The sequence below is a fragment of the Erythrolamprus reginae genome, chromosome 3 (genome assembly GCF_031021105.1).
Source record: "Erythrolamprus reginae isolate rEryReg1 chromosome 3, rEryReg1.hap1, whole genome shotgun sequence".
Lineage (NCBI taxonomy): Eukaryota > Metazoa > Chordata > Lepidosauria > Squamata > Dipsadidae > Erythrolamprus > Erythrolamprus reginae.
Window position 1 is genome coordinate 30,411,662 of NC_091952.1, and position 27,724 is coordinate 30,439,385.

The 27,724-nt window shown below is 42.1% G+C and overlaps 1 protein-coding gene across 3 annotated transcripts; it reads left to right on the plus strand.

The window, feature by feature from the left end:
* The first annotated feature begins 214 nt into the window (after nucleotides 1-214).
* YWHAB (tyrosine 3-monooxygenase/tryptophan 5-monooxygenase activation protein beta) lies at nucleotides 215-27,004 on the plus strand. Of its 3 annotated transcripts, none has more exons than XM_070744702.1 (7): nucleotides 529-692; nucleotides 4,810-4,859; nucleotides 7,176-7,477; nucleotides 17,916-18,039; nucleotides 23,215-23,378; nucleotides 24,101-24,196; nucleotides 24,768-27,004. In XM_070744702.1, exons 3-7 carry the CDS (start codon nucleotides 7,184-7,186, stop codon nucleotides 24,822-24,824), a joined length of 735 nt encoding a protein of 244 aa, XP_070600803.1. In that variant the 5' UTR covers nucleotides 529-692; nucleotides 4,810-4,859; nucleotides 7,176-7,183; the 3' UTR covers nucleotides 24,825-27,004. The 3 variants fall into 3 exon arrangements, with proteins under 3 accessions (XP_070600802.1, XP_070600803.1, XP_070600804.1); XM_070744703.1 differs by lacking the exon at nucleotides 529-692 and adding an exon at nucleotides 4,153-4,278 and having other exon boundaries at nucleotides 4,593-4,859; XM_070744701.1 differs by lacking the exon at nucleotides 4,810-4,859 and having other exon boundaries at nucleotides 215-692.
* The last annotated feature ends 720 nt before the right edge of the window (nucleotides 27,005-27,724 follow it).

Consider the following 27,724-nt stretch of genomic DNA (forward strand, 5'->3'; position numbering starts at 1 on the left):
CTCTGCCAGCCCCCCCTTTCAGTTCCTTTTGGAATCGCCCACGAGGTGCAGCTGCAAACCCGGCCAGGAAGAAGCTACCATCGGGAAAGGAAGAAGAGGGGAGCGCACATCTCCACCCGCGCTCCCGCCCCTTTGGATCTCCTTTAGTCACCTTTCAGAAAATCCTATATCTGGTCGGCAGGAAGGAGGGAGGGGGGCTGGGCCGAACCAAAGTAAGGACGAGAGGGGGCAAATGAAGAATGAGTCCTGCGGCGCCCGAGGTCCTGGCTGTCCAGCGGCAAAGAGGACCCTTCACTTGGAACAGCCCACCTCCCCTGCCTTTCCTCCTTCCCCCGAACTCCACCCCACCCAGCGCAGACCCGCACGTGCCCGCGCGCCGTTGTCCTTAACGACGGAGCCACCTCGCCTCTCCCGCCGCGCCCGGCCCACTCCTTTCCGCGGCCCGCTTCGCCCAATGGGCGTTCAGCGGACGAGGCGAAGGGGCGGGGAGGAGGAAGAAGAAGGAGTAGTCCCCGCCGGAAAAGGCGTGATCCCCGCGGCGGAAGTTAGCCGCAGAGGAGCCGCAGGGCGTGTTGAGTGTGTGGTAAGAGGGAAGCGGGTGTCTCGCGCGCGCCGACAACGCTCGCTTCGCCCGCGCGCTCTCTTGCTCTGAGGCACCAACGTTCCCCCTTCCCTCGTTTTGACGTCGTCAGGTGAGCTGTCCCGCCAAAAAGTCTTTCCCCTCCCCCACCACTGAGGGGCGGCGGGGAGTTCTCAACACTCCCCAATGTAGCCGATGGGAGGGAGAGGGGTGAGTGGAGTCGAGGCCTGCTCCGTTCTGGCTATTTGACCCCGCGGTGGAACGGGGGGGGTGTCTTTTCCCGAGACGTTGAAGCGAACCCCCCTTTCCTCCGAGACTGCCCGGCTACCCGCCTTAAATGGGAGGCACAGAAGTCAATTAAATTAAATTAATGGAGCGGAGTATGGGGGAGGGGGAGGGAATCGCCCGCTCTTCGCGCGCTGCTTTGGCTCCTTTTCCTCTGCTTGGAGCGAGGCTTCTCGGGGAGGGCTCACCTAGGGAGGTTGGGAGCGCCACGCCCTGGCTGAGTCACCTGCTGCTGCCGCTGCCATTAACCCGGGCCTGGGCGTGCTCACCTGTGCGTAACGAACCGGAGGCTTCGTTCTTCTGGGAGAGGCCGCGCTGCGGTTGCAGGAGAGAGCTGGAGGGCGGGCCTCTCTCCTTTCGAACGCAACCTTTCTGTCGGCTGCTCTATTCGCTTTTGTGTCTGTGTGTGTACGTGTGTGTGTCTGTCTGTCCCCGGAACGAGGAGGATCCCGTTTTCCTTAAAACCCGGTGGCTTTAAATGGCCCGATTGAGACTCCGTGTATTCCCGAGCTTCATCTGAGTTTCAGATTCTGGGTTCTGAAGAAATGGAGTTGACATCTTGCAGTGGTGTAGTGGGAAGGGGTTGTTAGGTTGCAGGCGTTGTAACGTTTGGGGATTCCTAGAGCAGTGATGGTGAATCTATGGCACAGGTGGCACGCGGAGCCATATCTGCTGCCATGCAAACCTTTGCCCTAGCTTGGGTAGACAAAGTTGGCTCTTCTATGACTTGTGGACTTCAAGGCCCAGAATTCCTGAGTCAATCATGCTAGCTCAGGAATTCTGGGAGTTGAAGTCCTCATGTCATAGAAGAGCCAACTTTGCCTACCCCTGCCCTAGCTCAACTCCAGTGTGCATGTGTGTGCTGGTCAGCTGATTTTTGACTTGCACAGAGGCTCTGGGAGGAGGGTGTTTTTGGCTTCCAGGGAGCCTCTGGGGGGATGGGGGAGGGCATTTTTACCCTTCCCCTGCTCCAGGGAAGCCTTTGGACTGGGCCCAGAAGAAGTTGGGAAACAGACTGTTTCCAGCTTCCAGGGGGTGGGGAAAACTGTTTTCGACCTCCTTGTGCATGTACAATAACACTTGCACACAATCTTTCAGCATCCAAGGAAAAAAAGGTTCGCCATCCTGTCCTAGAGCCTGGGTTATCCAGCCAGGATTTCCATTAGGAAAAAAGCAATAGCACTTAGACTTATATATCGCTTCACAGTGCTTTACAGCCCTCTCTAAGCAGTTTTACAGAGTCAGCATATCGCCCCCAACAATCTGGGTCCTCATTTTACCCACCTCTGAGGGATGGAAGGCTGAGTCAACCTTGAGCCTGGTGAGATTTGAACTGGTGAACTGCAGTCAGCAGAAGCAGCTTGCCACTGTGCCACCAAGGCTCATGGTAGAATGCAGCCTGGATGGGAGCAAATGGGGAGGCCTTTTCCCAGCTGGGTTGGAACTTGGAATGATAAAGCAATTGGAGCTGTGGGGGATGACAGATCTTAGTGAGGAGGAGGCCTTGTTTTAAAGGTTGTACTGTACTTACTCCAGAATTCTGTTCTTGTTTGGAAATCATCACAGTTAAGATTTCCCCATTGGAAGCCTTCGTTTTACTCTGTGTAATCTGAAATGAAAGCCCATACCATCGCGAGCGTCTTGGGAGATGCTAGCACTTAGCTGGTCTTTTCTATGTTCAGAAACCAAGGAGGGTTGGGCCTGGTTAGTACTGGATGGAAGACTACCAAAGAATCCTAGAGTAGAGGTGTAGGTCAGACTTAAAGATTAGAAAGCACCCTGGAAGAAGACATTGTCAAACTGCTACCATACAGTTGCCAAGAGAAATTAATAACTTGTTCATGCATCTATCAATTAGCATAATATGCTATATATAGAAACACTTGGTTGTTTTGATGCTGATGCTGGCATTGTAAGTTAGCACAATATTGTGGATTACTATCCATTTTGTAAGATGAACTATCATGATAACTAATAATTAACTTATGGTTATTACAAGGCACACATCATGTGTGAAAACCTGCTCTTCCATAAAGAGCAAATGGCGTATTTCATTGTTGGAATACACTGGCCCCAAGGATATACACTTGTTGCATTCCCTGAAAATTCCCCACCAGCTGGTACAGCCTGTTGGGAGAGCATCACATAATCTTCAGTATCTGTCAATGCTGCTGTTGATCTTGCATCAGCATGTTTGTGTGCCTGAATTATAAAGGGAATTGTATTTGTCATTTGTTTTTAAAGTTTTTCTTTCTCTTCTCCCTTTTTTCTTTCTTGTTTGTTGCAAATGAATTTCCTAAAATTCATAATTGATTTCTAGCACCTGTGGTAATATCTGACAGTTGGAGAGATCCTCATCTTGCTATGGGTTGAATTTGGTTCTTAAGAAAATTAGAGTCTCTTCAATATCTAAAAATAAACAGGGATCTAATTACCAATAATTAAAACAACTTTAAATGTGTAGAGGCCCCCCCCCTTCCCATTTTACTATACTGTATTTCTATGCAATTTTAATCAGACAAAATTCTAAGAGGTTTGGTAAAATAACATTTTCAAAGAATTGTGGAACCATTTATGTAGATAAGGTTTAGAGAGTATTGTCTGGAGTGCTTAATTTGAATTTTTATATTGATCTAGTTGTTGGATATAATGACCTTAATTTAGTTCCAATTTAGTTTCTAACATAAGCTGTTTAATATATAATGCAGTAGTATAATAATTCAAAATCAAGCATTAAATTATATAGTGGCTTAATAAATTGTGTGAACCCAACCAATAAAATACCACAAAATATACTGCTCAGAAAAATAAAGGGAACACTCAAATAACACATCTTAGAATGAATGAAATATTCTCATTGAATACTTTGTTCTGTACAAAGCTGAATGTGCACAATAGCATGTGAAATTGATTGTCGATCAGTGTTGCTTCCTAAGTGGACAGATTGATTTCATACAAGTTTGATTTATTTGGAGTTATATTGTGTTGTTTAAGTGTTCCCTTTATTTTTTTGAGCAGTGTGTATTTTTACAGTTGAAACTCTTAACTTATCTTCAAAGGCTCCTATAATCAGCAGCAATACCAAAGTTTTGAGTCATTGTTCAGAGTTCTTTCCAAATACTTTCCCATTTTTCAAACTGTCCCTTTACTTATTTAACCCCAAGTCTCTTCTTAATGAAAAAACTTACATCTTTTGAAGGAATGTATTGTCTCCAGACTCTTACAACAAATTTAGGGAATTGAAGAATGCAGTAAAATTTTATTGTTTTAGATTTCTTTAATTTTAGATTTCTAACATGTTTATATTACCTTTGTTGTAAGCTGCCCTGAATCTCAGGAAAAGGGCAGCCTAAAGATGAGATCAATCAGTCAATATATAAGCCAAGTGTGATTGGACTTTGTCCAATCCAAGTGTGAAGGAATTTGTCTTGGTGCCCATGCTTTCAATGTACATAAAAGAAAAGATAAATTTTGAAGAAACAAATTCTGTTATAAATATATTAGGCATAGACCTATTATCACAGTAAAATATAAAGTTTAATAATTAATAAGTGTAAGAAGTCCTATAAAACATGAAATGAAGCATTTTTTAAAATCTCATCTAAGTTCATTCCTTTTCATCAAACAACATTGTGTCTGGTCATTCATATCCTTTTGCCAGGGATTGTTGGTACCACCTAATCATACTTTTTGCCTGAAGAAGAGTGGCACAAATTTAATCATTAAGCAACCAATAACTATAAAACCTAATAATATCTCAAATTTGCCATTTTGAAAATATGGAATTGTCATTAATAATAGAATGGTTTATTTTTTTTGCTTCTGTGGTTGATTTAATGCACTATATAAATCAGAAGCAAAATAATTATCCTGGAATAAGATATAAAGAGCCATGTCCCAAAGCTACTTTTACAACGGGCAACTGGACTTGTTTTTCCTTGTAGAAACTGAACAAGCTTGTTGGATGAGAAGCAAAACATCTTCAAGGAAAAACGTAAGTCCAGTTGCCTTTTGAAAAAGCACCTTTGGAACAATCATGACCTGGATGACTGAAAATATCCATAGACATAAAGAACCATGCTTGTGAACAATCCATTTATCTTTATTTTCTTTAATGTAAGGCAAATGATCAGCCTTAACTGCCTTAACTATTTTTAGTGTGTAGCAAGCTTTAACCTTCTGAAATTCCTATTTCCAGAAACATAGTATTTTGGTTCTGTACTCCCAATTGAGCAGAAAGGACAATTTGGATATCTATTAGCTTCCATTTTTTCTCTAAAATAGATAGCAAATACATTGCATTATGTTATGAGATATCTCCAAATTTTGATGACCTGCTATATCTATGATTGACTGTTATAGTATTTCCAGTTTGGCTTCCCTAATTAAATTTTTGAGTGCCACATTTTTCATGGGCTGCATATATAGATGCAAGTGAAATTAATGTTAAGATAGTCTTTTAATTGACCTAGTTTCTGAGGAGTTGTTTCTTCCATTCATTCTTTGATATTCAAGTTATATGACAAATTGAGGGACAAAAAGTTGGATTAGACGTTATATGTATTTTTGGATTATTTCAGAGGAGGTTTGTTCAAGTGAGCAATATTTAATCATAAAAGACTACATGCATTATTTAGCTGAGTAGATTTGCTACATGTAGTCTAAGTGGAGTATCCTCTAACTGCAGAGTGACTTCAGGAAACGGAGAAAGGGACAACAAATTATTTTTCAGGTACAAAGAATGAGACAATTAAATATCTGGAGTTAATAAGAGTTTAAAACCCCACCCCGAGTCTTCGGAGAGGGTCGGCATAGAAATCAAATACATACATACATACATACATACATACATACATACATACATACATTGTGATTGATTTGAAGCTACAATAATTTTGTCTATGATTCAGATTGAACTCTGTGTCAAAAATTGCTGAGCTCCACTATTTGTCAAAACAAAAATTTAAAAGTTATCTTTTTGCAACTAAAAATTATTGTATTAAGAACAATATCCATCTTTGTGTCTTTTTTATTTGTAGTTATAACAGATGCATAGAAATGGTTTTTAAGTATTTGCAGAGATTTAGGAAATGCTTAAGAATGAGAGTTACCAGCATGCCTACTGCCCCTGTCCTACTGTCCCCATTTATTTGTACTTATTTCATATGCTCATGTCCATGTACTTACACCTGTTATCTGATACGTGTTTGACTAAATAAATAAGTGGGCGTTTCTTTATTCTTTAATTCATCTTATTTATATAGTATGATTACTCCCATGCTGTTGCATTAATTGTAGAACAGAAAAACAACCTTTAATACCATCTTCAAACTTAAAATGCAATGCTTTGATAGTCTGTGCATATACACATACCTTTTAAACTTCCTGTTCCTATAGCATCTAATATAAAATTGGAACAAAGAAGGATAGATCACAGTGGATATGAATAATATAAGGCTTTCTGCATTTCAGTCTGGTTCTGATTTTCTTTTAATACTTAGGACACAAATCCAGGCAGCTTTTCTTCCTGTTCTGTATTTCCATCACTTGCATATAAAGTTGAATCCATAAGGTTACTCAGTTACAGAAAGAAAGCATGCCATTCTGTCATTGTAGAGTATCTGCTATTAATTAGGTTTGTTTTTCAGTTATCTTGTACTGTACTCTGTTTTTTTAAAACCTAGTTAGATTCCAATTCACAGCAAGCTGGCACTAATCTTTTCTTTTAACAATAGTGCTGGATCTGATTATCCTAGCAAATAATTGGAAGCAAAATAAAATTCTTGGAAATGTGATTATGATAAAATAAGTATGGGGTGTAAAAGTAATGATTAGAGAAATTGATGGTCTACTACGCAATATTTTTTTAAACAAAATCCTTATTTGTCTGGTTCCCTTTTGTCTATAGATTTTTATTGCACACTAGGATTAAATTATTTTAAGCTCTTGACTGTTGTCTGTCAGTATGAGGTGACAGTTTCAAATCCGGTCCTTTTTTATCCTTTATCCATGATTTAATGAGTCCTCGGAGAGGGCCGGCATATAAATCCAATTAAATCTAAAATCTAATGGACGCTTTTATTCTCATTTTTCAGGCTTGGTAGTAGGTGTCTGTTGTAATTTTATTTCTTTTCTGGGAAACTCCCCTCTCAGTGTAATTTCCACACTATTGAAGAGCAAACTTTTCATTTTTTGGCTCAGACCTAAAATATATATTACTTTTATTATTAAAATATTTTTTTCAATAGATCTGAGGGACATGAATATGAAATATACATTACATGCTACTTAGATTTTTCCTACTCTTTAGGAATAACGATGGATAAAAGTGAGCTTGTACAGAAGGCCAAGTTGGCTGAGCAGGCAGAACGCTATGATGATATGGCTGCTGCCATGAAGGCTGTCACTGAGCAAGGTCATGAGCTATCCAACGAAGAGAGGAACCTACTATCTGTTGCCTACAAAAATGTGGTTGGTGCTCGTCGTTCTTCTTGGCGTGTCATTTCCAGCATTGAACAGAAGACAGAACGGAACGAGAAAAAACAGCAGATGGGAAGAGAATATCGTGAGAAGATTGAAGCTGAATTGCAGGACATATGCAATGATGTTCTGGTAAGAATCTAGAAGCAATCTGCATTCAAGCACTTCTAAAGTATAGTTCTAAAAAAATACTTGTAGAGCTAGGTCGGCAGTATAAGGTTTATTCCTTGTTCGATATAGGACAGTCCAGCATATAAAGAAAATATTGTAATTAGTTTACTAAAAAAATCCTTTAAGGCTTACTTGTAATGCACATATGCAACTTATATAAGTGCAACTTAGGCACATATATACAATTAAAAACACATACCTATATACAGTTAATAAAATCTTCAAAGATTTCCACTTGATATTTGGCAGATAACTATTCAGAATGGCTTAAAATGACCCATATTTCCCTCTGGTAATTTTGTTTGCTTCATCCACTTAATGCCCTCATCCTGGTCAGTTACCCATTCATAACTTCTTGCAAATGGAGAAAAAACAAACTGCTGGAGAAAACTCTGGCATTATGACATTACTTTCTGTCCCTGTGTGATGATTATTGTGGGTTCTGTGCTCTCTCTTTCATTAGGTAATAGGAAATACAATATGACAAATGAAAAAGAGCATCCTATTTTAGATACAACTAGAAAATTGACTTTACCTAATTAAGAAATTCCACAAACATTTCTTCTCTGTGGGAAGCCAGTCTTTGAATCCCTCAAGTACCTCTAATTCATGCCGTAAAAATACTTTTCATAAAACAATGAACCAAAAATGAGTGTATTTAAAAAAATTTGGGAAACATAAGAGAATAACAGAGTTGGAAGGGACCTTCGAGGTCTTCTAGTACCAACCACGTGCTCAAGCAGAAGACTACTATTTCAAATAGTTATCCAGTCTCTTCTTAAACACCTCCAGTGTTGGAGCACCCACAACTTGGAGGCAAGTTGTTCCACTGATTTATTGTTCTATCAGGAAATTTCTCCTTAATTCTAGGTTGCCTTTCTCCTTGATTAGTTTCCATCTATTGCTTCCTGTCTTCAGATGCTTTGTAGATTGACTCCTTCTTTGCAGCATCTCCTTAGATATTGGAACACTGCTATCATGTCACTCTTAATCCTCCTTTTCATTAAACCAGACGTACCTTCAATGTCTGATAAATTTTGAATTTGTGGACCTTTGAGAAGCGCTTGGGAGACTCCTGGGGGTCCTCAGACAATATTTTATGAAACACTGCTGTACTTCATGCTATCATATATAAGTCATATTAGCTAAAAGTGGATATTAGCTAAGATGAGAGGTCTTCAAACTTGGCAACTTTAAGATTTGTGGACTTTAACTCCCAGATTCTGGGAGTTGAAGTCCACAAGTCTTACAGCTGCCAAGTTTGGGGCCCCCTAGGTAAGATATTAATGGTCTAGCCTTGTAAACTTCTGAAAAGGTTATGATCCCAAAAAGATTCTCTAGCTTAAAGAACAGATAATATATACTGTATTCCAATTCTAAAGCTTCAGGGCCGTTTCTTGTTGAAAAATCCTGTCAATAGCCATTACCTTCATATGTTGATTTTCAAAACTAAAGGTCATGTCCCCAAGAGTGTCCTCCATCCTTCTTGCTGGATTACCACATAGTGTCAAATGTTATGTCTTAGCTTCCATCATTCTCCGTACTGAAGGAGCGGGTCCAGCAGTCACATGGGTTGCTCATGTCCAATCCGGTGGAACTGAGCCTAGTATTAAAAAAGCTTGCCGGATCCGCCCCTTCCCCAGAATTCGCTCAGTTCGCATATCCTGCGGTTGTATTGTGATAGCTCGTTCAACATTCTAACACCTTCCCTTCGATCTTTTCCTTCAAAAAGTAGTAAGATTTATTGTCTTTACTTATTTACTTGCACTAATTGCGCCAGCCGTTTAAAAGAAAAAAAGCGGCTAGGCTTTTTTCCTTGGGAGAAGTTGCGGTTTCGTTTTCCCCCGGCGGTTTTGCCGGTTACGATTCCTGCGGCCGCTTGTGGATTCTTCTAATCCTTTGGCCTGGAGGTCCTGGTGCAAGTATTTACCTATTGAATTATTGATTATTTATTGTATACAAAAATATTTAAGGGCTTAAGAAATACCTCCTGCGGAGTGAGACGCCTTCTAGTCTCCTGGACTTAGTCGATCGCTTCCCCTTTAAGAAATTTTACGCAGCGATCTTTTTCGGCGCGAAGGCCTTCGCGCCCTTTTTAAATCTAGGCCTCTCGTGTTGGCCCCCTGCCAGCCGTGTAGGCCTCAGTCCACCGCGTGGATCCCGGAGCGGGCCTTGGGGGTCCCAGGCTAAATTCTCCACCGGCTAAGCCTCCAACCAGAGTGCCTTGGTTTACTTAATTATAAAGTTTAGGGAGGCTGGCCCCGCTGGGTTTGGGGGCACGAACTCTGGGTTTGCCCAGATTGTCCTCAAGTTTCAGCAGCTTCGAGGCCTCGAAGCAGGATCCATTCCTCTTGGGAAGTCCTTGAAATTCTTCTCCTTATTATTCAGTTATTGGCTCAGCCTTGTCTTCTGTTAATTGTCAGACTATGGCTACTTTTCCCAAGAGAGGCACAACTAAAGGTCCCAGAGAGGCCAGGCCTACAGGCGATGAGATTACTAGTATCCCCCAGGCCTCTTCCTCCTCTTCTCCAGGGGCCCGCCCCTCGACCAAGGTCACCAGGGCCGAGAAGAGAAGGGACCTAGCCCTACAAAAAATCCATGACAAATCAGCAAAACGTTTGAAAGTGCAGGCCCAAGTAATCAGTAGTCAAGACCCCCCAGAGGCTTCTAGTCTGCCTCCTTCTGGGGTCCCTGTGTTATCTCTGGATGAGCCAAACCTAGACAGACCCCAACCTAACCTATGGGGCATAGGTCCAGAGGAACCAGATATTATTGAAGATTCCCCCCAGCCAGGATCCTCCCAGGCCTTTAGGGATTCTTCTGCCATTTCTGCTGACATTTCCAGTTTACCTCCTGAGTTCCAGTCTATTTTTGCTGTGTTGTCCAAAGCCATTGATGTCAAACTCTCCACCATCAATGAGCTTCCCTTACCTCTTCCTCCTTCTCGCTCCTCCCGCCCCTTGGGTTCTCCCCCAGCGGTCAGAGCTCCTATTCAGGATGATTCAGATTCCTCCCAGGATGAATATGAGGATATAGAGGATGATGAGGATGCCTTTCAAGGCCTATCAGATGATGAGGAATCCCAAATAAAGGTTCCTCCTCCTATTACTATTTTTCCTTCTCAATTATTCAAATCTCTCCTCCTCAAAGCTAGAATTTCTACGGGATTAGCGGCCCAGGAGAAACAAGCCTCCACTTCCACTGATCCCCCGGAGGAGAATTTACCTTACTTCACAGAGGAACAGGAGGATAACGAGGTAATTCCTATGCCTAAGTTGTTTAAAGATGCTTTACTCAAACAGTGGGAATTTCCAGCCTCTGGCCTTAATCCCTCCACCAAGGACAGAAAGTTGTACAAACTTTCCTCTTCCTATGAAGAGCTTCTATCCTTTCCCAAACCGGATGAACCTGTCAAGATTCTTCACTCGGCAGCGGCTGTGCCGGGCGAGGCGGAGGAAGTCCTCCGCCCAGAGGACAAGCGCATTGAGCAAATGCTCAAAAGAGGATTCACCGCTGATTCCTGGGCCACTAAAAGCTCTGCAGCGGCTTCCTTTTTCTCCAGAGCCATGCTGCTGTGGCTTCGCCAACTTCAACAGCATATTCCTCCCGATGACTTGAGAGGTCAACAAGACTTCAACAAGGTTTTTGCAGCTGCCCAGTACGTGGCTGATGCCACCTTGCAATCTACTAGATTTTCTGCTAAGTCTATTGCAGCTTCTACTACGGCAAGAAGACTCCTATGGATTCGCCCTTGGCAAGCGGGAGTTCGCCAAAAGTGGCAGTTATCCCAGGGTCCCTTAAAGCGCGACCTTCTCTTCGGTGATCTTCTGGATCCACTCCTCACGGAAACCACGGACAAGAAGAAAGTTTTGGGTCCAACCACAAAAAAGGCTACCAAAACGCAGTCCTTTCGTCGCCCAGGGCGCCAGCAAGATCAAGCGGCTTCCTACCAGAGATCTCCAGGTCAGTATTCCCCCCGCTTTCGTTCCCAAGGTAGGAACTCCAGGGGCAGAGGTTTTCGCTTCCAAAGGGGAGCTTCCTCTAACAGGGCTTCAAAAAAACCTAGATGGTAATCCTACCTCTATCCCCATAGGGGGTCGCCTAGCTCATTTCGTCTCTAATTGGCGTCTCACCTCCAAGGACCCTTGGGTCATTGACACTGTTCAAACAGGCCTTCTTTTAGAATTTATTTCTCCTCCCCCTAAACGTTTTATTTCCTGCCCTTCTCCCAGGTCATCCTCAGATTGTAACCGTATGGAGGAGGCCATTTCTCATCTATTGTCCATCAGAGCCATTCAACCGGTCCCTTCCGGTCAGAAGGGCCTAGGTTTTTACTCCATCCTATTTATGGTTCCAAAGTCCTCCGGAGGTTGGAGAGCTATTTTGGATTTAAAGAAACTAAATTTATTCATCAAATATAGGAAGTTTAAGATGCACTCCTTGTCTTCTATTTTGGCCGCCATTCACTCGGGAGATTTCATGGTCTCCTTAGACCTCACTGAGGCCTACCTTCACATTCCTATAGCCAAATGCCACAGAAAATTTTTACGTTTTTCCTTTCAAGGCAGGCATTTCCAGTATAGGGCGATGCCATTTGGCCTTTCCTCGGCCCCTCGGGTCTTTACAAAGCTCTTGGGGTCCCTGGCGGCCTATATCAGGGCGTTTCCCATCCACATTTTATGTTATCTTGATGATATTTTAATTCATGGGAACTCCCTAGAGAAAGTGAAAACAGACCTTTCTGTCACCATGTCAGTCCTTCAGGACCATGGATTTTCCATCAACTTTGATAAGAGCCACCTCCAACCCTCCACATCCATTTCTCACCTGGGATCCATTATTGATTCAGAATCCTCCCAGGTTTTTCTCTCTCCCGAGAGAAAACTCAGTATAGTGGAGTTAATTTCTAACATTTTATCGAATTCTTCAGTTTCCATAGTCACTCTATCTTCCCTTTTGGGGAAGATGGTGTCATGCATAGGCATCATTCCCTGGGCTCGCCTTCATGCTAGGGAACTCCAGTGGCTCCTGTTACCTTTTCAGAGATCAGGGCACAGCAACTCAAATCGACGCATTGTCATCCCACTGAGTGTTCGCAGATCCTTCAAGTGGTGGAAGTCTCCGGCCATGGACAGAGGATCCCCGTTCAGGTGCCCGGATCAATTTGTCATCACCACAGATGCCAGTCTATCGGGATGGGGCGCCCACGCCCAGGGGATGATAGCCCAGGGCACGTGGTCCCCGGAGGAAGCTTCCAGGCCAATCAATTGGCTAGAGTTAAGAGCCGTTTCCCTGGCTCTGAAGCATTTCTCTCCTCGCATTCCCAACCGGCACGTTCTCATTCTCACCGACAACATTGCCACGAAAAGCCACATTTGCAGACAGGGGGGCACGAGATCCAAGGCTCTCATGAGGGAGGCCCTCAAGCTGGGCCTTTGGGCGGAAAAACATCTCCAGTCGCTCCTAGCCGATCACATCTCGGGGAGTCTCAACGTCCAGGCGGATTGGCTATCCCGGGCAACGATAGACCCAGGAGAGTGGAACCTCCATCAAGACCTGTTCCATCAAATCACCCTCAGATTCGGCCTACCAATTCTGGATCTCTTCGCGACCAATGCGAACGCCCAACTCCCTCGCTTCTATTCCAGATTTCCATCCCCGGGAGCGGAAGCAATCAATGCCCTCCGGAGTCCATGGCCTCCAGGCCTACTCTACGCATTTCCTCCAATTCCAATCCTCCCGGACGTGATTCACAAGGTCCTCACCGAGAGGGCCCGAGTAATCCTAATCGCCCCTCACTGGCCCCGCCGGCCCTGGTTCGCGGATCTCCAACAGCTGTCCGTCCAGGACCCTTGGCGACTCCCCGTTTCGGGGGATATGCTGCGGCAGGGGGCCTCCTTCCATCCAGACCCGGAGTGGTTTCACCTCACCGCCTGGCTGTTATCAGGAGAGATTTAGAGCTGCGTGGTCATGACCCCGATTCAGTGGAGGTCATCTTAAAGGCCAGAAGGGGTTCGACCAATCGAATCTACGACCACACGTGGTCCAAGTTTCACCAGTGGTGTCTACAGGAAGGTCTCTCCCCTCTGTGCATCCCCATACACAGAATAATTTCCTTCCTTATGCAAGGCTTCCATAAAGGACTTTCCACCAGCACCCTCCGGCGTCATCTGGCAGCCATTTCATCTGTCCTAGGAGGTCCCCGCAGACAGCCTCTCCGATCCTTCCCTGAAGTTCAGGAATTCCTCAAGGGCATAGCCAACCTCAGACCTTCCAAGGTCCACAGGTACCCATCATGGGATTTGCCACGGGTTCTCCATTCCCTCACGCAGGCACCATACGAACCCCTAAAATCGGCGTCCCTCAGGTACCTATCCTTTAAGGTAGCATTCCTGGTGGCTATTACCTCTGCTCGACGCATTTCGGAGCTGGCTGCCCTCTCAATCAGGCAGGACCTTTGCCAATTCCATCAGGACAAGGTAGTCTTGCGACTGGACCCCACCTTCTTACCCAAGGTCAGTTCCATGTTCCACAGATCTCAGGATATTGTCCTACCTTCCTTCTGCCTCCAACGAGACCATCCCTTGGCAATTAGATGGCACACCCTGGATCTCACCAGAGCGCTGAGAGTCTATATCCAACGCACAGGACCCTTTCGGAGGTCAGAAGCACTTTTTGTAGCCTATCATCCCAGAGTCATGGGGGCCAAAGTGTCTTCAACAGTAATAGGCCGTTGGATCAGAGGGACTATATCTAAGGCCTATGAGTCGGCCTCCCTCTCAGTTCCAAGGAACATCACAGCGCATTCCACCAGGAGCGCAGCCACCTCGGCCGCTTGGGCGACTCAAGCCCCGTTGGAGGAGGTCTGCAAAGCAGCCACTTGGGCCTCGCCAAATTCCTTCATCAGGCACTACAAGATTGATTCTTACGCTTCAGCGGACGCTGCCTTCGGCAGAAGGGTACTCCAATCCGTTATCTCACACGATAGCAAGCTAATCCCTCCCTAGGGACCATCTATTGGGTATGTCCCATGTGACTGCTGGACCCGCTCCTTCAGTACGGAGAATAGGCGTTGATTGCTTACCTGAACGCCTCTTCTCGTACGGTGAGCGGGTACAGCAGTCACTTCCCGCCCTTGTATGTGTCTTCTTTACCTTTCTATATCTTTCTTCCTCTAACAATGAGAGTTGAACACTACAGAGCTTCACAACTGAGCCTAGTCTATGGATTCGCGAATTCTGGGGAAGGGGCGGATCCGGCAAGCTTTTTTAATACTAGGCTCAGTTCCACCGGATTGGACATGAGCAACCCATGTGACTGCTGTACCCGCTCACCGTACGAGAAGAGGCGTTCAGGTAAGCAATCAACGCCTATTTACTGCAGATTGAGTCACTGTTAGAAAAAGCATGGACCAACAAAATGGATGTTCTGTAGCTGTAAAAGACTACCAGACCAGAACCTTTGAATTCAGACTCATTGATGACCTCTGTATGTCTTTCAAACAAACAGCCTTTGGTTACAGAGTTTCCATGCCATTAACCCTGCTGTGTTATGCTATTTACCCTATCTATGGAGTCCAGTCATGTTTCAGAGAGGGTCAATTCTCTAGATGGAGTGCTATCAACTTTATTACTTTTAATATACCTCTAGGAGATATGTGCAAGATGGCTACCAGTATGTAGTACCACACACTGTACATTGTTTGCAAAATTATTTTTAAAGCGCCAAAGTGCTTATTTTACTTAGACCTTATGAAGCTATTAAAATAATATTAAATATACACATTTTTATTTTATTGTATATCATAGGGTTTGATCCTAGAACTTCTTTATATTGTGATTTTATATTTTTGTGGTGCATTATTATTTGCTGATTTTTGGTCTATTCACTGCACACATGTATAACTCCATGACAGATAATTTGCAACTGTGACTACTGAAAGTTAAATATTTATACTTCTTTTGAAGTCTCCTTTTGCTAAACAATCCTGCAAAGAATAGTTCCTCCCATTAGCTAGGCCTTACTATTTAAGATTATTTTCATTTGCTCCAGTGTTGGATACCTTCTTCTGTTGTGGGCAAATAGAACAATGGATTTGCTGTAAATGTCCTTTTTCTATAGGAGGAATGGGAGATCTCCTATCCAGATAATTTCTCAAAGGAAATATTGCTAATATGCAGTTTTGCCCTTGTTTATATTTTATTTTCCTTCTGAAGCACAGTTTCTCAAGCTTGGCAGTTTGAAGATGTGTGGACTTCAATTCCCAGAATTCTCCAGCCATCAGTGAATTCTGGGAGTTGAAGTCCATACATCTTCAAACTGCCACGGTTGAGAAACACTGCTCTAAAGAGTGAACATTTAGGAACCTTAGCTAACGGCTCTGAAAGCAAGTTGGGCTGGTTAGCAAAATGAATGGGAAGAGTAACCTGTCGTTGTACATTTACATGAATTTCATTTTACTTGCCGTATTTTTTGGTGTATAAGACACGCCGGAATATAAGACGCACCTAGATTTTGGAGGAGGAAAACAAGAAAAAAAGTATTCTGAGCCAAATGGTCTAGTAACATCACACTTGGCCAATAAAGAATTCTATTCTATTCTATTCTAATGTTTCCTTTATAAACACTTTAGCTGAAACCATGTTCATACATTCAACTTTAAGACTTGTGGACTTCAACTCCCATTCTAAGCTAGTCCTCCTCTAACTGTGACCACTTTGCTCTTTGAACTTCCCAGCTCTATTTACAAAGAGCCATAAAGATTATCACTGGAGATTCAGGAAAGGAAGATCAAAGGGGGAGATAGTGACAGTACCCTGTTAGTTGGCTCTCCCTAGGGTAGCAACTGAGGTGACAGCTCCTCAGGCAGTCTGGGAGCAGGCTTTGTGCAGGAAGGGCAGCAGTGGTGGGAAGGGCTCACTTCAGGCAGCAACTGTGGCAGCTTCTCAGTAATCTAAATATTTAAATGTATATGTATTTTACTGCTGCTGAAGGGAAGGCTCACTAGCACAACAACAAAGACAGCAGCTTCTCAGTAATCTAAATACACTGCTAAAAAAAATAAAGAGAACACTTAAACAACAATATAACTCCAAGTAAATCAAACTTCTGTGAAATCAAACTTCCACTTAAGAAGCAACACTGATTGACAATCAATTCCACATGCTTTGTGCAAATGGAATAGTTGTGCAAATGAAATATTCAATGAGAATATTTCATTCATTCAGATCTAGGATATGTTATTTGAGTATTCCCTTTATTTTTTTGAGCAGTATATTTAAATGTGCATGTATTTTACTCGTGCTAAGGGGCTGGCTGGCTAGCACAGCAACAGAGAGGGAAGCTTCTCAGTAATCTAAATATTTAAATGTGCATGTACTGTATTTTACTGCTGCTGAGGGAGGGCTCGCTAGCACAGCAACAGAGACGGAAGCTTCTCCGTAATCATTTTAAAGTGCCTGTATTTTATTGCTGCTAAGGGGCGGGCTGCCTAGCACAGCAACAGAGACAGAAGCTTCTCAGTAATATGTGCATGTATTTTACTGCTGCTGAGAGGAGGGCTCGCTGATAAGGTAACAGGAAAAAATGCCAGTAAAAGCTGGCTGACAAAGCATTTGCTCTCCTCTCTCCGCCCTCTCTACTGAGTCAGCCATCCCACTTTCCTTCCCCCCTCCACCCACCCACCCCAAGAGATAGAAGCCAATTCCTTCTTTCCCAACTTACCGATCACCCTAGGAGTCCTGGACAGCTTGAGATGCGGGAGCAGCGAGGGGCAGCAGCCGGGGTCGGCTGAAGCTGCTGGACGTGAACGGGCGAGTTGCTCTGCTCCGCCCAGATGCTGCCAGAGCTGCTCACAAGTGGTGACTTCGATGTGTAAGATGCACCCAGTTTTTGATGCACTTTTTGGAAGTAGAAGGATGCGTCTTATAAACTGAAAAATACGGTATATTCCATTTCTGATAAATCAGTAAAAACTGCTAGTTGTGCTTGCTGTGTGATAGGTTACTCAGTCTAAATGTTACTAGCAGATAGATGAAACTGTTATATGGCTGTCTATCCTCTTATTAACCTTGAATTTTGAACCATTAGTCTCAAAGTAGTTAAAGTTGCATTGATTATGCTCACTAATTATTTGCCTTTGTTAGATATGTTTGCTCATTATTTTCTGGAGGGTGAAGTTTTGTCTATATATATCTATTCATTAATCAACAGGAATTGAGTGTCTATTTTTATTTGGTGAGTATATTTACTTTGCATAGGTCTAGCTTGTGTTGAGGACATTATTGGTCATCCTTTAACAAACAAAACATCAGAATTTTTTTAATTAAAATTCATCTCAATAAATAATGATAAATTGAAGAAATAGCGTTCTTAATTGTATGGCTCATTTGTTTTTCAGGAACTCTTAGATAAGTACCTTATTGTTAATGCCACACAACCAGAAAGTAAAGTCTTCTATTTGAAAATGAAAGGCGATTACTACAGATACCTTTCAGAGGTAGCGTCTGGTGATAACAAGCAAAGTAAGTGACATATCTTATATAGTAGGGTGATGTTCTACAGCAGTGGTTCTCAACCTGGGGGTCGGGACCCTTTGGGGGTCAAACAACTGTTTCACAGGGGTCGCCTAAGACCATGGGAAAAGACAAATTTCCCATGGTGTTAGGAACTAAAGCTTCTATTCTGGCACCTTGGAACATATTTTTACAATCTGACCAATCAGATGATTACAATGGGGGTGTCCCTCTGAACTTCCTGCCAATCAGCTTAAAGCTCTGTTGGGATAATTGGCACTAGATTTATAGTTGGGGGTCACCATAACATCAGGAATTGTATTAAGGGATCACAGCTTTAGAAAGGTTGGGAACCACTGTTCTACAGGAACTATTGATAACATTTTAAAGGTTTGTTCCAACATTTCTATTTACAAATTGACTTAGGATTGTCAAAACACAGGGAAGAAGTGACTTTCATTGCATATGTCCTTCAAGCTAACAAGTGCTCCCAGTGCAAGGAGAGTTGAGATTTGATCACAAGAGAAAATGTGAATGTTCTACTTCTTTTCTACCTCAAATGTTCAAATGTTAAAAAATGCGTGGGAAGCAGAAAGCATGAGTCACTTGTTGTTCTTGTACTCCATATCTTAACCCTGTAAAGGCACAGATGTATGGAATGAAATGTGTTTGCTGTACGTATTTATAGACACCTAATTTTTCATGTACCTTAAAATCTTGGAATGAAGTGGGCTGTGCATATGTTAGTTTAATGTGTGGGGATGTTCTTTTCACTAAGTTGTTGATAATTGCTGTATACCATATTTTTTCCACTATAAGACGTACTCCTCCCCCCCCCCAAAAAAAAAATGGGTGGAAATGTCTGTCTGTCTTATAGAGCGAATATTGCAGTGGGTTTTAGGAAGGTTTGGTGCGGCAGCGGCATTCACTGCTTGTCACCATTGCTGCTGCTCGCCGCCACCGGGGAACGCTGGAGCCTTCACAGGTGATTGGCAATTGATTGTCGTCCTGGAACAGCCAATCAGCTCCAGCATTCCCCACTGGCGGCAGCAGCTCAGCTCAGTTGACTGGTGGTGGGCACAACGGAGCAGGGCCCTGACGAGCCACATGCTGGGGCTGCGATAACGTGCTGAAGCTGACCAGGCTCTTTGTTTGCTGCAAGGATGCTATCCGGATGGATGCTGGGAGGCAGAAGAAGATTTTTTCCCCTTGTTTTCCTCCTCTAAAGCTAATGGTGCGTCTTATGGTCTGGTGTGTCTTATAGTGCAAAAAATGGACTGGGATGTTCCAGATATCCCAGCTAAAGATAGACAGAAACTTAGGTTAATTTCCTTCATCTTCCTCCACCCATTTTTTTATATCATTGTGAAAGGACCTGTTGGGCCACTATAGGTGGTCCTTGCCAAGTTCAACAACTGTTTGAAGTTACGACAACATTGAATGAATGGTGGTTATGACTGATTCTTGGACCTCCAGCCATCCTAACATCCCCTGCAGTCATGTGATCATGATCTGGATACTTGACAACCTGTTTGCCTTTGCAATCAGTTGCCAAGCACCCCACAATCACACAATCTCCATTTGCCACCTTCTCTGCCAGCTTCCCCGGAAGATCAGAGGAGAAGTCAGTAGAGAAGATTGCAAGTCACTGGGGTGAGTCTCGCCTATCCATGTACGTTTCTCCCAGCACATCTGCACTTGACCTACATGGTACCTTATTCATCCTTCCTGATCCACACAGTGCCTCTTGCACATCCTCAACCCTTCCCCGTATACCTACCACTTGGTCCTTTCCCTACCTGGCACCAGTCATCTTACCTGATCGTGGGCCTGGGGCTTGTGGCTTCTTGATGGCTTCCCCATTGACTTTGATTGTGGGAAGACAGCAGGAAGTTTCCTTGCCTCACCTAACAACTGCAAGATTCAATTAATGACAGCAAGTGGTGGTGCAGTGATTACTTTCACTAAGCAAAATGAGTGGCATTTTATGAACATATCACTCAGTGCAGTGATGGTGAACGTTTTACCTTCGGGTGCCGAAAGCACGTGTGCAAGTGCCCACACCTATTATTCAATGCCTGGGGATGCGAAAATGTCCCCTCCCTCTGGAGGCCTGAAGCAGCCCATTCCCTAAACTCTGGTGGGCCGGTTAGGCCCATTTTTCACCCTCACCAGACTCCAGAGGCAAAAATGCCATCCCCCTGGAGACTCTCCGGAACCCTTCCAGGGTCTCCAGGCGACTCGAAAATCAGCTGGCCGGCACGCACATGCACATTGAAGCTGAGCTAGGATAATGGCTCGCGTGCCAGCCGATATGGCTCCGTGTGCCATGGGTTCGCCATCACTGACTTACTGACAGAAATTCTAGTCCCAGTTGCCATTGTAAGTGTTTACAAACACTATACAGTCTGTAGATATTCTATTTTCCCATTTTAAAAATCCTTTACAATTTTGCATGTGTAAAATCAAATCTAAAGTTATTCTCATGTTGCTTGACACTTTTACCTTAATACAGTATTTTTTAAAAATAGATTTTAAAATTTTGTGATGACTAAATTGGGAATTTTTAAATTCCCAGACCATATTGTAATAATTTGTTGAGGGCATATTAATTCAGACTTCAAGTCCTCGGATTTTAAAATTGAGCAAACCTTTTAATCCCTTGTCATGAGTTTATGCTTTGCTTTCTCTCTCCAAACCAAAATCTTCATTATCTCTTTCTCAGAACATTGAATCCCCACGGATAGGTCTCCTAAACTAGTTTCTAATCCTAAAGTCACTGTTCCTTTGCTGCCTATTAGAACAAATAATTTTGCCATAAAATAGAAATTGCTGCAAGACTTTATTTAATGAAGGCTTCAGCCCTGTGATGTGCTTTGCAATGTGTTTTAACGCATCAATACAAGCCCCATTAATTCTATTTGAAGAATAACAGTTTCTTGAACCAGAGTTCCCCAACCTTTCTGACTTTGCGGACTGGCACAGGGAGAGAAGATGGTTTCACGTCAGTAGGGGGCAAGCGTGCATGCACATCTCCATTTGTGTGGGAGGCTGGCATGTCTCTCCACCAGTCACACAAATGAAGCACACATGCTTGCCCTCTGCCTATATGTCCTGGTTCTGAACAGCTCAAGGCCAAAGTAGTAAAGTAATCCAAGGAATAGGCACAGGCTTTATAGTTCTCATGGTTAAAGCCCTACAGAAAGATTGGTGTCACAAATGGCAACTCTGCTGCAGCTCTGTGCAATGAAAGTGCAAATAGTTCTGGACTTACAATTACAATTGGGACCAGAAATTCCATTGATAAGGAAGAGATTTGTTAAGTGTGTCATATTTTATTTTATTTCATTTTGCCACAATTGTTAAGCAAATCACTGTGATTGCTAAGCCAATCTAGCTTCCCTCATTGATTTTGCTTTGTTGGAGGCTGTCTGGGAAGCTTGCAAATGGTAATCACATCATCCAGGAATGCTCCAACCTTTGTAAATGCCTCAATTTTGATTACTTGACTGCAGAGATGCTGTAACAGCTATATGCCCAGTCAACGAAGCGGTGGAAGTGATGTGCCGGTGCCTGGAGGCTGTTGGGGCCTGGATGGGTGTCAACAGACTCAAGCTCAACCCGGATAAGACGGAGTGGCTGTGGGTTTTGCCTCCCAAGGACAATCCCATCTGTCCGTCCATTACCCTGGGGGGGGAATTACTGACCCCCTCAGAGAGGGTCCGCAACTTGGGCGTCCTCCTCGATCCACAGCTCACATTAGAGAACCATCTTTCAGCTGTGGCGAGGGGGGCGTTTGCCCAGGTTCGCCTGGTGCACCAGTTGCGGCCCTACCTGCACCGGGACTCATTGCTCACAGTCACTCATGCCCTCATCACCTCGAGGTTCGACTACTGTAATGCTCTCTACATGGGGCTACCTCTGAAAAGTGTTCGGAAACTTCAGATCGTGCAGAATGCAGCTGCGAGAGCAGTCATGGGCTTACCCAGGTATGCCCATGTTTCACCATCACTCCGCAGTCTGCATTGGCTGCCGATCAGTTTCCGGTCACAATTCAAAGTGTTGGTTATGACCTTTAAAGCCCTTCATGGCACTGGACCAGAATATCTCCGAGACCGCCTTCCGCCGCACGAATCCCAGCGACCGATTAGGTCCCACAGAGTGGGCCTCCTCCGGGTCCCGTCAACTAAACAATGTCGCTTGGCGGGCCCCAGGGGGAGAGCCTTCTCTGTGGCGGCACCGGCTCTCTGGAACCAACTCCCCCCGGAGATCAGAACTGCCCCTACTCTTCCTGCCTTCCGTAAACTCCTCAAAACCCACCTTTGCCGTCAGGCATGGGGAAACTAAACATCTTCCCCTGGGCACGTTGAATTTATATATGGTATGCTTGTGTGTGTGTATGTTAGTATAGGGGTTTTTCTTAAATTTATAATATTTTAATTAATTGGATCATGTATTGGATTGTCTTTTCACTTGTTGTGAGCCGCCCCGAGTTTTCGGAGAGGGGCGGCATACAAATCCCAATAATAAATAATAAATAAAATAAATAAATGTGTGTGAGGGCCAGTCATAAGTCACTTTTTCCAGTGCTGTTGTAACTTTGAATGGTTTCTAAACAAACAGTTATAAGTCACCTGTAGTGGTCAAATGAGAAGAAAGCAGAGTATTTATTGTCAGCAGCAGCCAATTCCAGCTGAGATTTAGGGCATGCCTGCAGAGGTGGGGCCAAAAGGTGAGGCTCCAACCCCAAGGGAATCCCTCCTCCCCTTCTCTGGTGGTGGCCTCCAGGCCTATAATTTCAGGCTGCCTCCCAGTACCTGTGGAGTTTTTAAATGAAAGTAGCGCTACTGTTGTTTTTAATTTGTACCCCAATTTTATAATAAAATATCAACTTGGCTGTGTATTTTGCATCTGTTAAATGAGCAGGTGATAACACCTGGCTGAACATATCCAAGCTTAGCAGTTAAGCAAGTTGGACCTGGCTAATATTTGGATGGGAATCTTAAGTGCTCTTTCCCAGGAACATTTATTTTTGAATGTACTGAAAATATAACAAACTAAAATAATGTACTAAAATAATGGTGAAAGAACATTCAGTTTGATTGCTCAAGATCTTCATTATTTGTTTCTTACTTGATTGCTCATATGACGAAGAATTAAAAATATACTTATCTTTCTTCATAGCAACAGTAGGAAATTCTCAACAGGCATATCAAGAAGCGTTTGAAATCAGCAAGAAGGAGATGCAGCCAACACATCCTATTCGGCTTGGTCTGGCACTTAATTTCTCTGTGTTCTACTATGAAATATTAAACTCACCTGAGAAAGCCTGTAGTTTGGCAAAGACAGTAAGGACTTAATTTTTATTGAAAACTAGTGAATGGGGAACAATAGGAAGGGCCCATTAAGGGGAACATAAATTTAGGTTAAGTTAATATTTGAGAATTATTATCCTCTAATGTGTTTAATGAAATCTTGTTAAGCTAAAATAGTTATCTGGATATTGGAAATAGTCTCTAGATAATAACTTAAAATGTGCATACTTTTGAATTCCATAGCATTCCAATGTTAGAGGGAAAAAGCAAGGTATGGCTTTAATTTAGATTCAGTTACATAATCTACAATTTAGATTTATACCCAACTCAACACTAATTCTAAACACATGGATTGAAAACAGATACTTTTAATGTTTGTTTTGTTTTTAGCTATTGTAATTGAGGGACAGATATATTTAACCAAAGCAGGCAGTGCAGGTCAGAAGGGCATGCCCTGACCTACTCCAGAGCCTTGGGGGTGGGAGGGAAGAGCTTTCTGATTGTTTAAACTTACACGCTTAAGGCTGTCTGAACTGGGAATGAGCAGTTCTATTTCAGAGAGAGTGCTGCAGCAGAGAAGGTGGGGTTTTTTACATCCCGGGGATGCATAGTGTGCCTAATGAGTTAGATCTTCTAGAAAGGCAGAAGTAAGAAAGAAGTGCTCCCTTGGATAGCCAAGCCCATTGGTATAAAGTGCTTTGTAGGCCATATTAAAGTATGTTCATAACAATTTGCACCACTTTGAATTTGTTTAGGCATTTGATGAAGCAATAGCTGAACTGGATACACTGAATGAAGAATCTTACAAAGATAGCACCCTGATTATGCAGCTACTTAGAGATAATCTTACTGTAAGTATCGAGAAAAAGTGGCCATGCCAGTTAATTTCTATGGAACTTCATATCTTCAATTGTTTCTAAATATTATTATTTATACTAAATTGTTTAACTATAAAAATACTACAAGGCAGTGGTTCCCAACCTTTCTGGCTCTACAGACCAGTGGCAACTGCGGTGGTGGTGGGGAGATGATGGTTTCATGCATGCTGCTTGTGCAAATGCAGGTTTGCACACTGACCCTACACTTGTGCGGCCCAGTTCCCAACAAGACATGGATCAAGGGCCATTGGCCCCTACTATAAGAGTTAACATAAAACTTTATACAGCAAGCACATACATATTAGAAAACTTAATAAATGCCTTTTCCAGTTTGATAACATATCTCTGTTTTCTATTGATAAACATTACATACTCATTTATTTAACTGCCTATATTCTCTAGTCTAGTCTTTAATTCTTCATTAACTATTTCTCTTCAGTGCTGAAGCCAAATCAATATAAAATAGACTGCCCAGTATCTGCTTTCTAAACCAGTGAAATTAACTGCATATTTTTAACATAAACATTATTGCATATTCCTGCAGCTATGGACATCAGAAAATCAGGGAGATGAAGGGGAAGCTGGAGAAGGTGAAAACTAAGTCTGTCGTGCTTCACTCTGTGTTCAATGTCACTGTATCCTACACATTATATTCCTTTGTGCGGCAAGCAAAAAGAATAGTACATCGACTTCACAACCTCAACGTAGCAAACTGTCTGTGGGGTAAAAAAAAAATTGGTTGGTGTTCTGTGTATGTCAAATGGAAATCAGTTGAACAATGGCATTCTGAACCTTTCCTATTATGAACACTTGCAGTTATGATTACCGTGTTTATATTTTTTTAACTGAACACTGTGATTATGGGTTTTGCGATTGCAGTTGACTTTACAAAACTCAGATGATGAAAGAATAGATGCGAATCATGTAATTCCTTGGAAGGATAATAATCTGGTATCAAAGTTGCTGAAGTACAATTCTGCTGTAAAGTTGTATAGAAAATTATAGAGATTATATTGTGATACTGCAACATGGAAGGGGAACAATCTACTGTGTGGTATTCCAGTTCAGAAGCTCACTTCTGTGAATTGAATAGGCATGTTCATTCTGACATTTCTTGTGTTTTTTTTTCTTTTGTTTTTCAATAATGATGCTGGACAAACTGCTTTTTAGCCAAATGCTCATGAGATTTTAATTTTTTTCTTAAATTTCGTTTAAAGCCAAGTGGAAATGAAAATCTAACTAGCAAATATTTAATGGTGGCGGGAAAATGTGGCCCTGCCTCTGGGCAGATAGTCCATTGCTCTTGCCACTGGCAACTTCATTTTGGTCAGTAATGAATTATACATTTATTTTATAGGCTAGTGGATTAATACAATTTGGATTCTACTTTTATGGCTTTATTAGCTGTAGAATAGTTGCATGAAATCATTTTTTTCCAGTTTTAAAAAGTTAAACATTAATTCCTTCTGGAAAAGAAACCTGCATTTTTAAATATTGGGGTTCTTGGTACAAAGAACTCTGAACTCTTTCTGATGTTTCTCCTGATGTAATTTAAATTAGAAATTCAGTCTAATTGGGTTTAATTTCTGGTAATGGTAGAAAGTAAAATATACTGGACGACAGGTCTAACTTAGATGCATATGGCCTATTGCTGCTATAGTTTTTGCCACTTCTGATTCAAAACAAATATCAGGCTCATATATAACATTTTCCTTAACTTTCATAGAAATATAGATCATAGTGTTGAATTATATCAAATTTGTCCAGGTAAAGATTGGAATTAACAGTAGTTGCATGAATAATGCAGTGAAAGATTAGACTGTTTCCCTTATTGGTCTTTTCAATATCCTTCCTCTACTTGTGACATTCCACTTGGCTTATAGAGTCCATCCGTGTGTTCAATTGTTTGCTGGAAAAAAAAATCATGCACTGACTTCAAAATTTCCCTCTACTAGCTGAACAAATTGTGCATTTTTACTTAGCGCTTGATAAATGCAGTAGTGAATGTGGAACCGAGCCTGTCTGTATATCTGGTAGCTCTTTTTGCATTGTTTCTACTGACCAGTATTTTGCCTAAAGTTTGCTTCTGTGATGGTTGTATTAACTAGCACACATGTGGTTGTGAGGATAGTATAGCAAAAAGAATACCTGGTTATCGATGTACTAGATTTGTGTATGTCTTTCAAACAGTTCTAGTTTCACTCTACACAATCAGGAAAGTGTAAAATGATTTTAAAATAAAAAAATTATCAGTTTGTAATTTCTCTTTTTTATGTTATCACAATCACTTGATAAAATTATGGCTACATTCAATATGATGGAATTGCTATGTTACTTTGGGACCCTAATAATACCGATTGTATTAGATTATATGCAATTGATGTAATTAATGTATCGGTGATGTCTATGAACTGATTTTTCTATTGGTCTAAAATGATTTAAACTTATATTTCTTTGTGAGCAAAATATTGAAATTTGTATTTCTACATGGAATAAAATTGTACTTTATAACATGATAACATATACTATACTGTTCAGTTTTCCTGGAAACATCACCAGTTCTTCATAAATGGTATAAAACCAAGGTACATTATAGTCTACATTTTAAAAAGGAACTGAAAAGCAAATTGTATCATGTAAAACTTTGTGTCAGAACAAATTGCCCTTTGGTATAAATATTGGATCTAATAAAATGAAATATTTACTTTGAGTACTTGTTTTAATCTGGACACAAGTAAAAATGTTTCTTGAATCTCTTGCAATAAAGTATCTTAAAGCTAATCTTCAGAGTTTGTAGAATCTATCTGACAACAGCTCAAAGAATTGTTGTGTGGCCATGAGAAAAAAAAATGTGTATCTCTGGAGTTAAAGCTGTCCTGACAATATCTGAAACCAAAGTTAGTTTCCAGCACATATTTGTTAGTTGCAAATAATGGATAACATCTATGAACTAGAATTGACATTCCGAAATAGAGGAATGGGGTAATGGGGTATGTGTGTCTGAGTGACCTTGTATACTGCTGCAATCCAGATAAGAGAATAATTCAATCGCTAGGAATTATCTCGATGTTTTTATACACATGTAAATTCTGTGGCCCCTTCATTTAGAAATCTACTTTACATAGATTTCTTTGCCTCTGTAGTTTTGCATTTCCTGTAAATGCAGAAAGAAACCTTTTGGAATGTTTTTAGATTCTTTTTAACTTCAAAGTAGATTGGCCCTCAGATTATTTCTGAAATGAAGTATGAACTCATTTGCTCAAAAGCTACATTTATTACAAAAGTAAGACAAGATTTTATATTTTATAATGGTCTCAGAAATAGAGATTGTAGAATGGATTTTCAGATCGAGACTCCCAAAGGAAATTTCAATGTGAGCCATGGTGGTATGTTCCCTTTAAGTTGTTGAGGCAAAGCAGAAGCAAATTTTGACAGCTTCCAGACTGCTTGAGCTGACTGCAATACTAATAATTTTAAAAAACTACTGCAATAAAAACTCGT

Coding starts and splice junctions, on each gene's coding strand:
- YWHAB (XM_070744701.1), top strand. CDS start 7,184: ATGGATAAAAGTGAGCTTGTACAGAAGGCCAAGTTGGCTGAGCAGGCA. Junction 7,478..17,915: donor ACATATGCAATGATGTTCTG/GTAAGAATCTAG, acceptor TTTGTTTTTCAG/GAACTCTTAGATAAGTACCT. Junction 18,040..23,214: donor GTCTGGTGATAACAAGCAAA/GTAAGTGACATA, acceptor CTTTCTTCATAG/CAACAGTAGGAAATTCTCAA.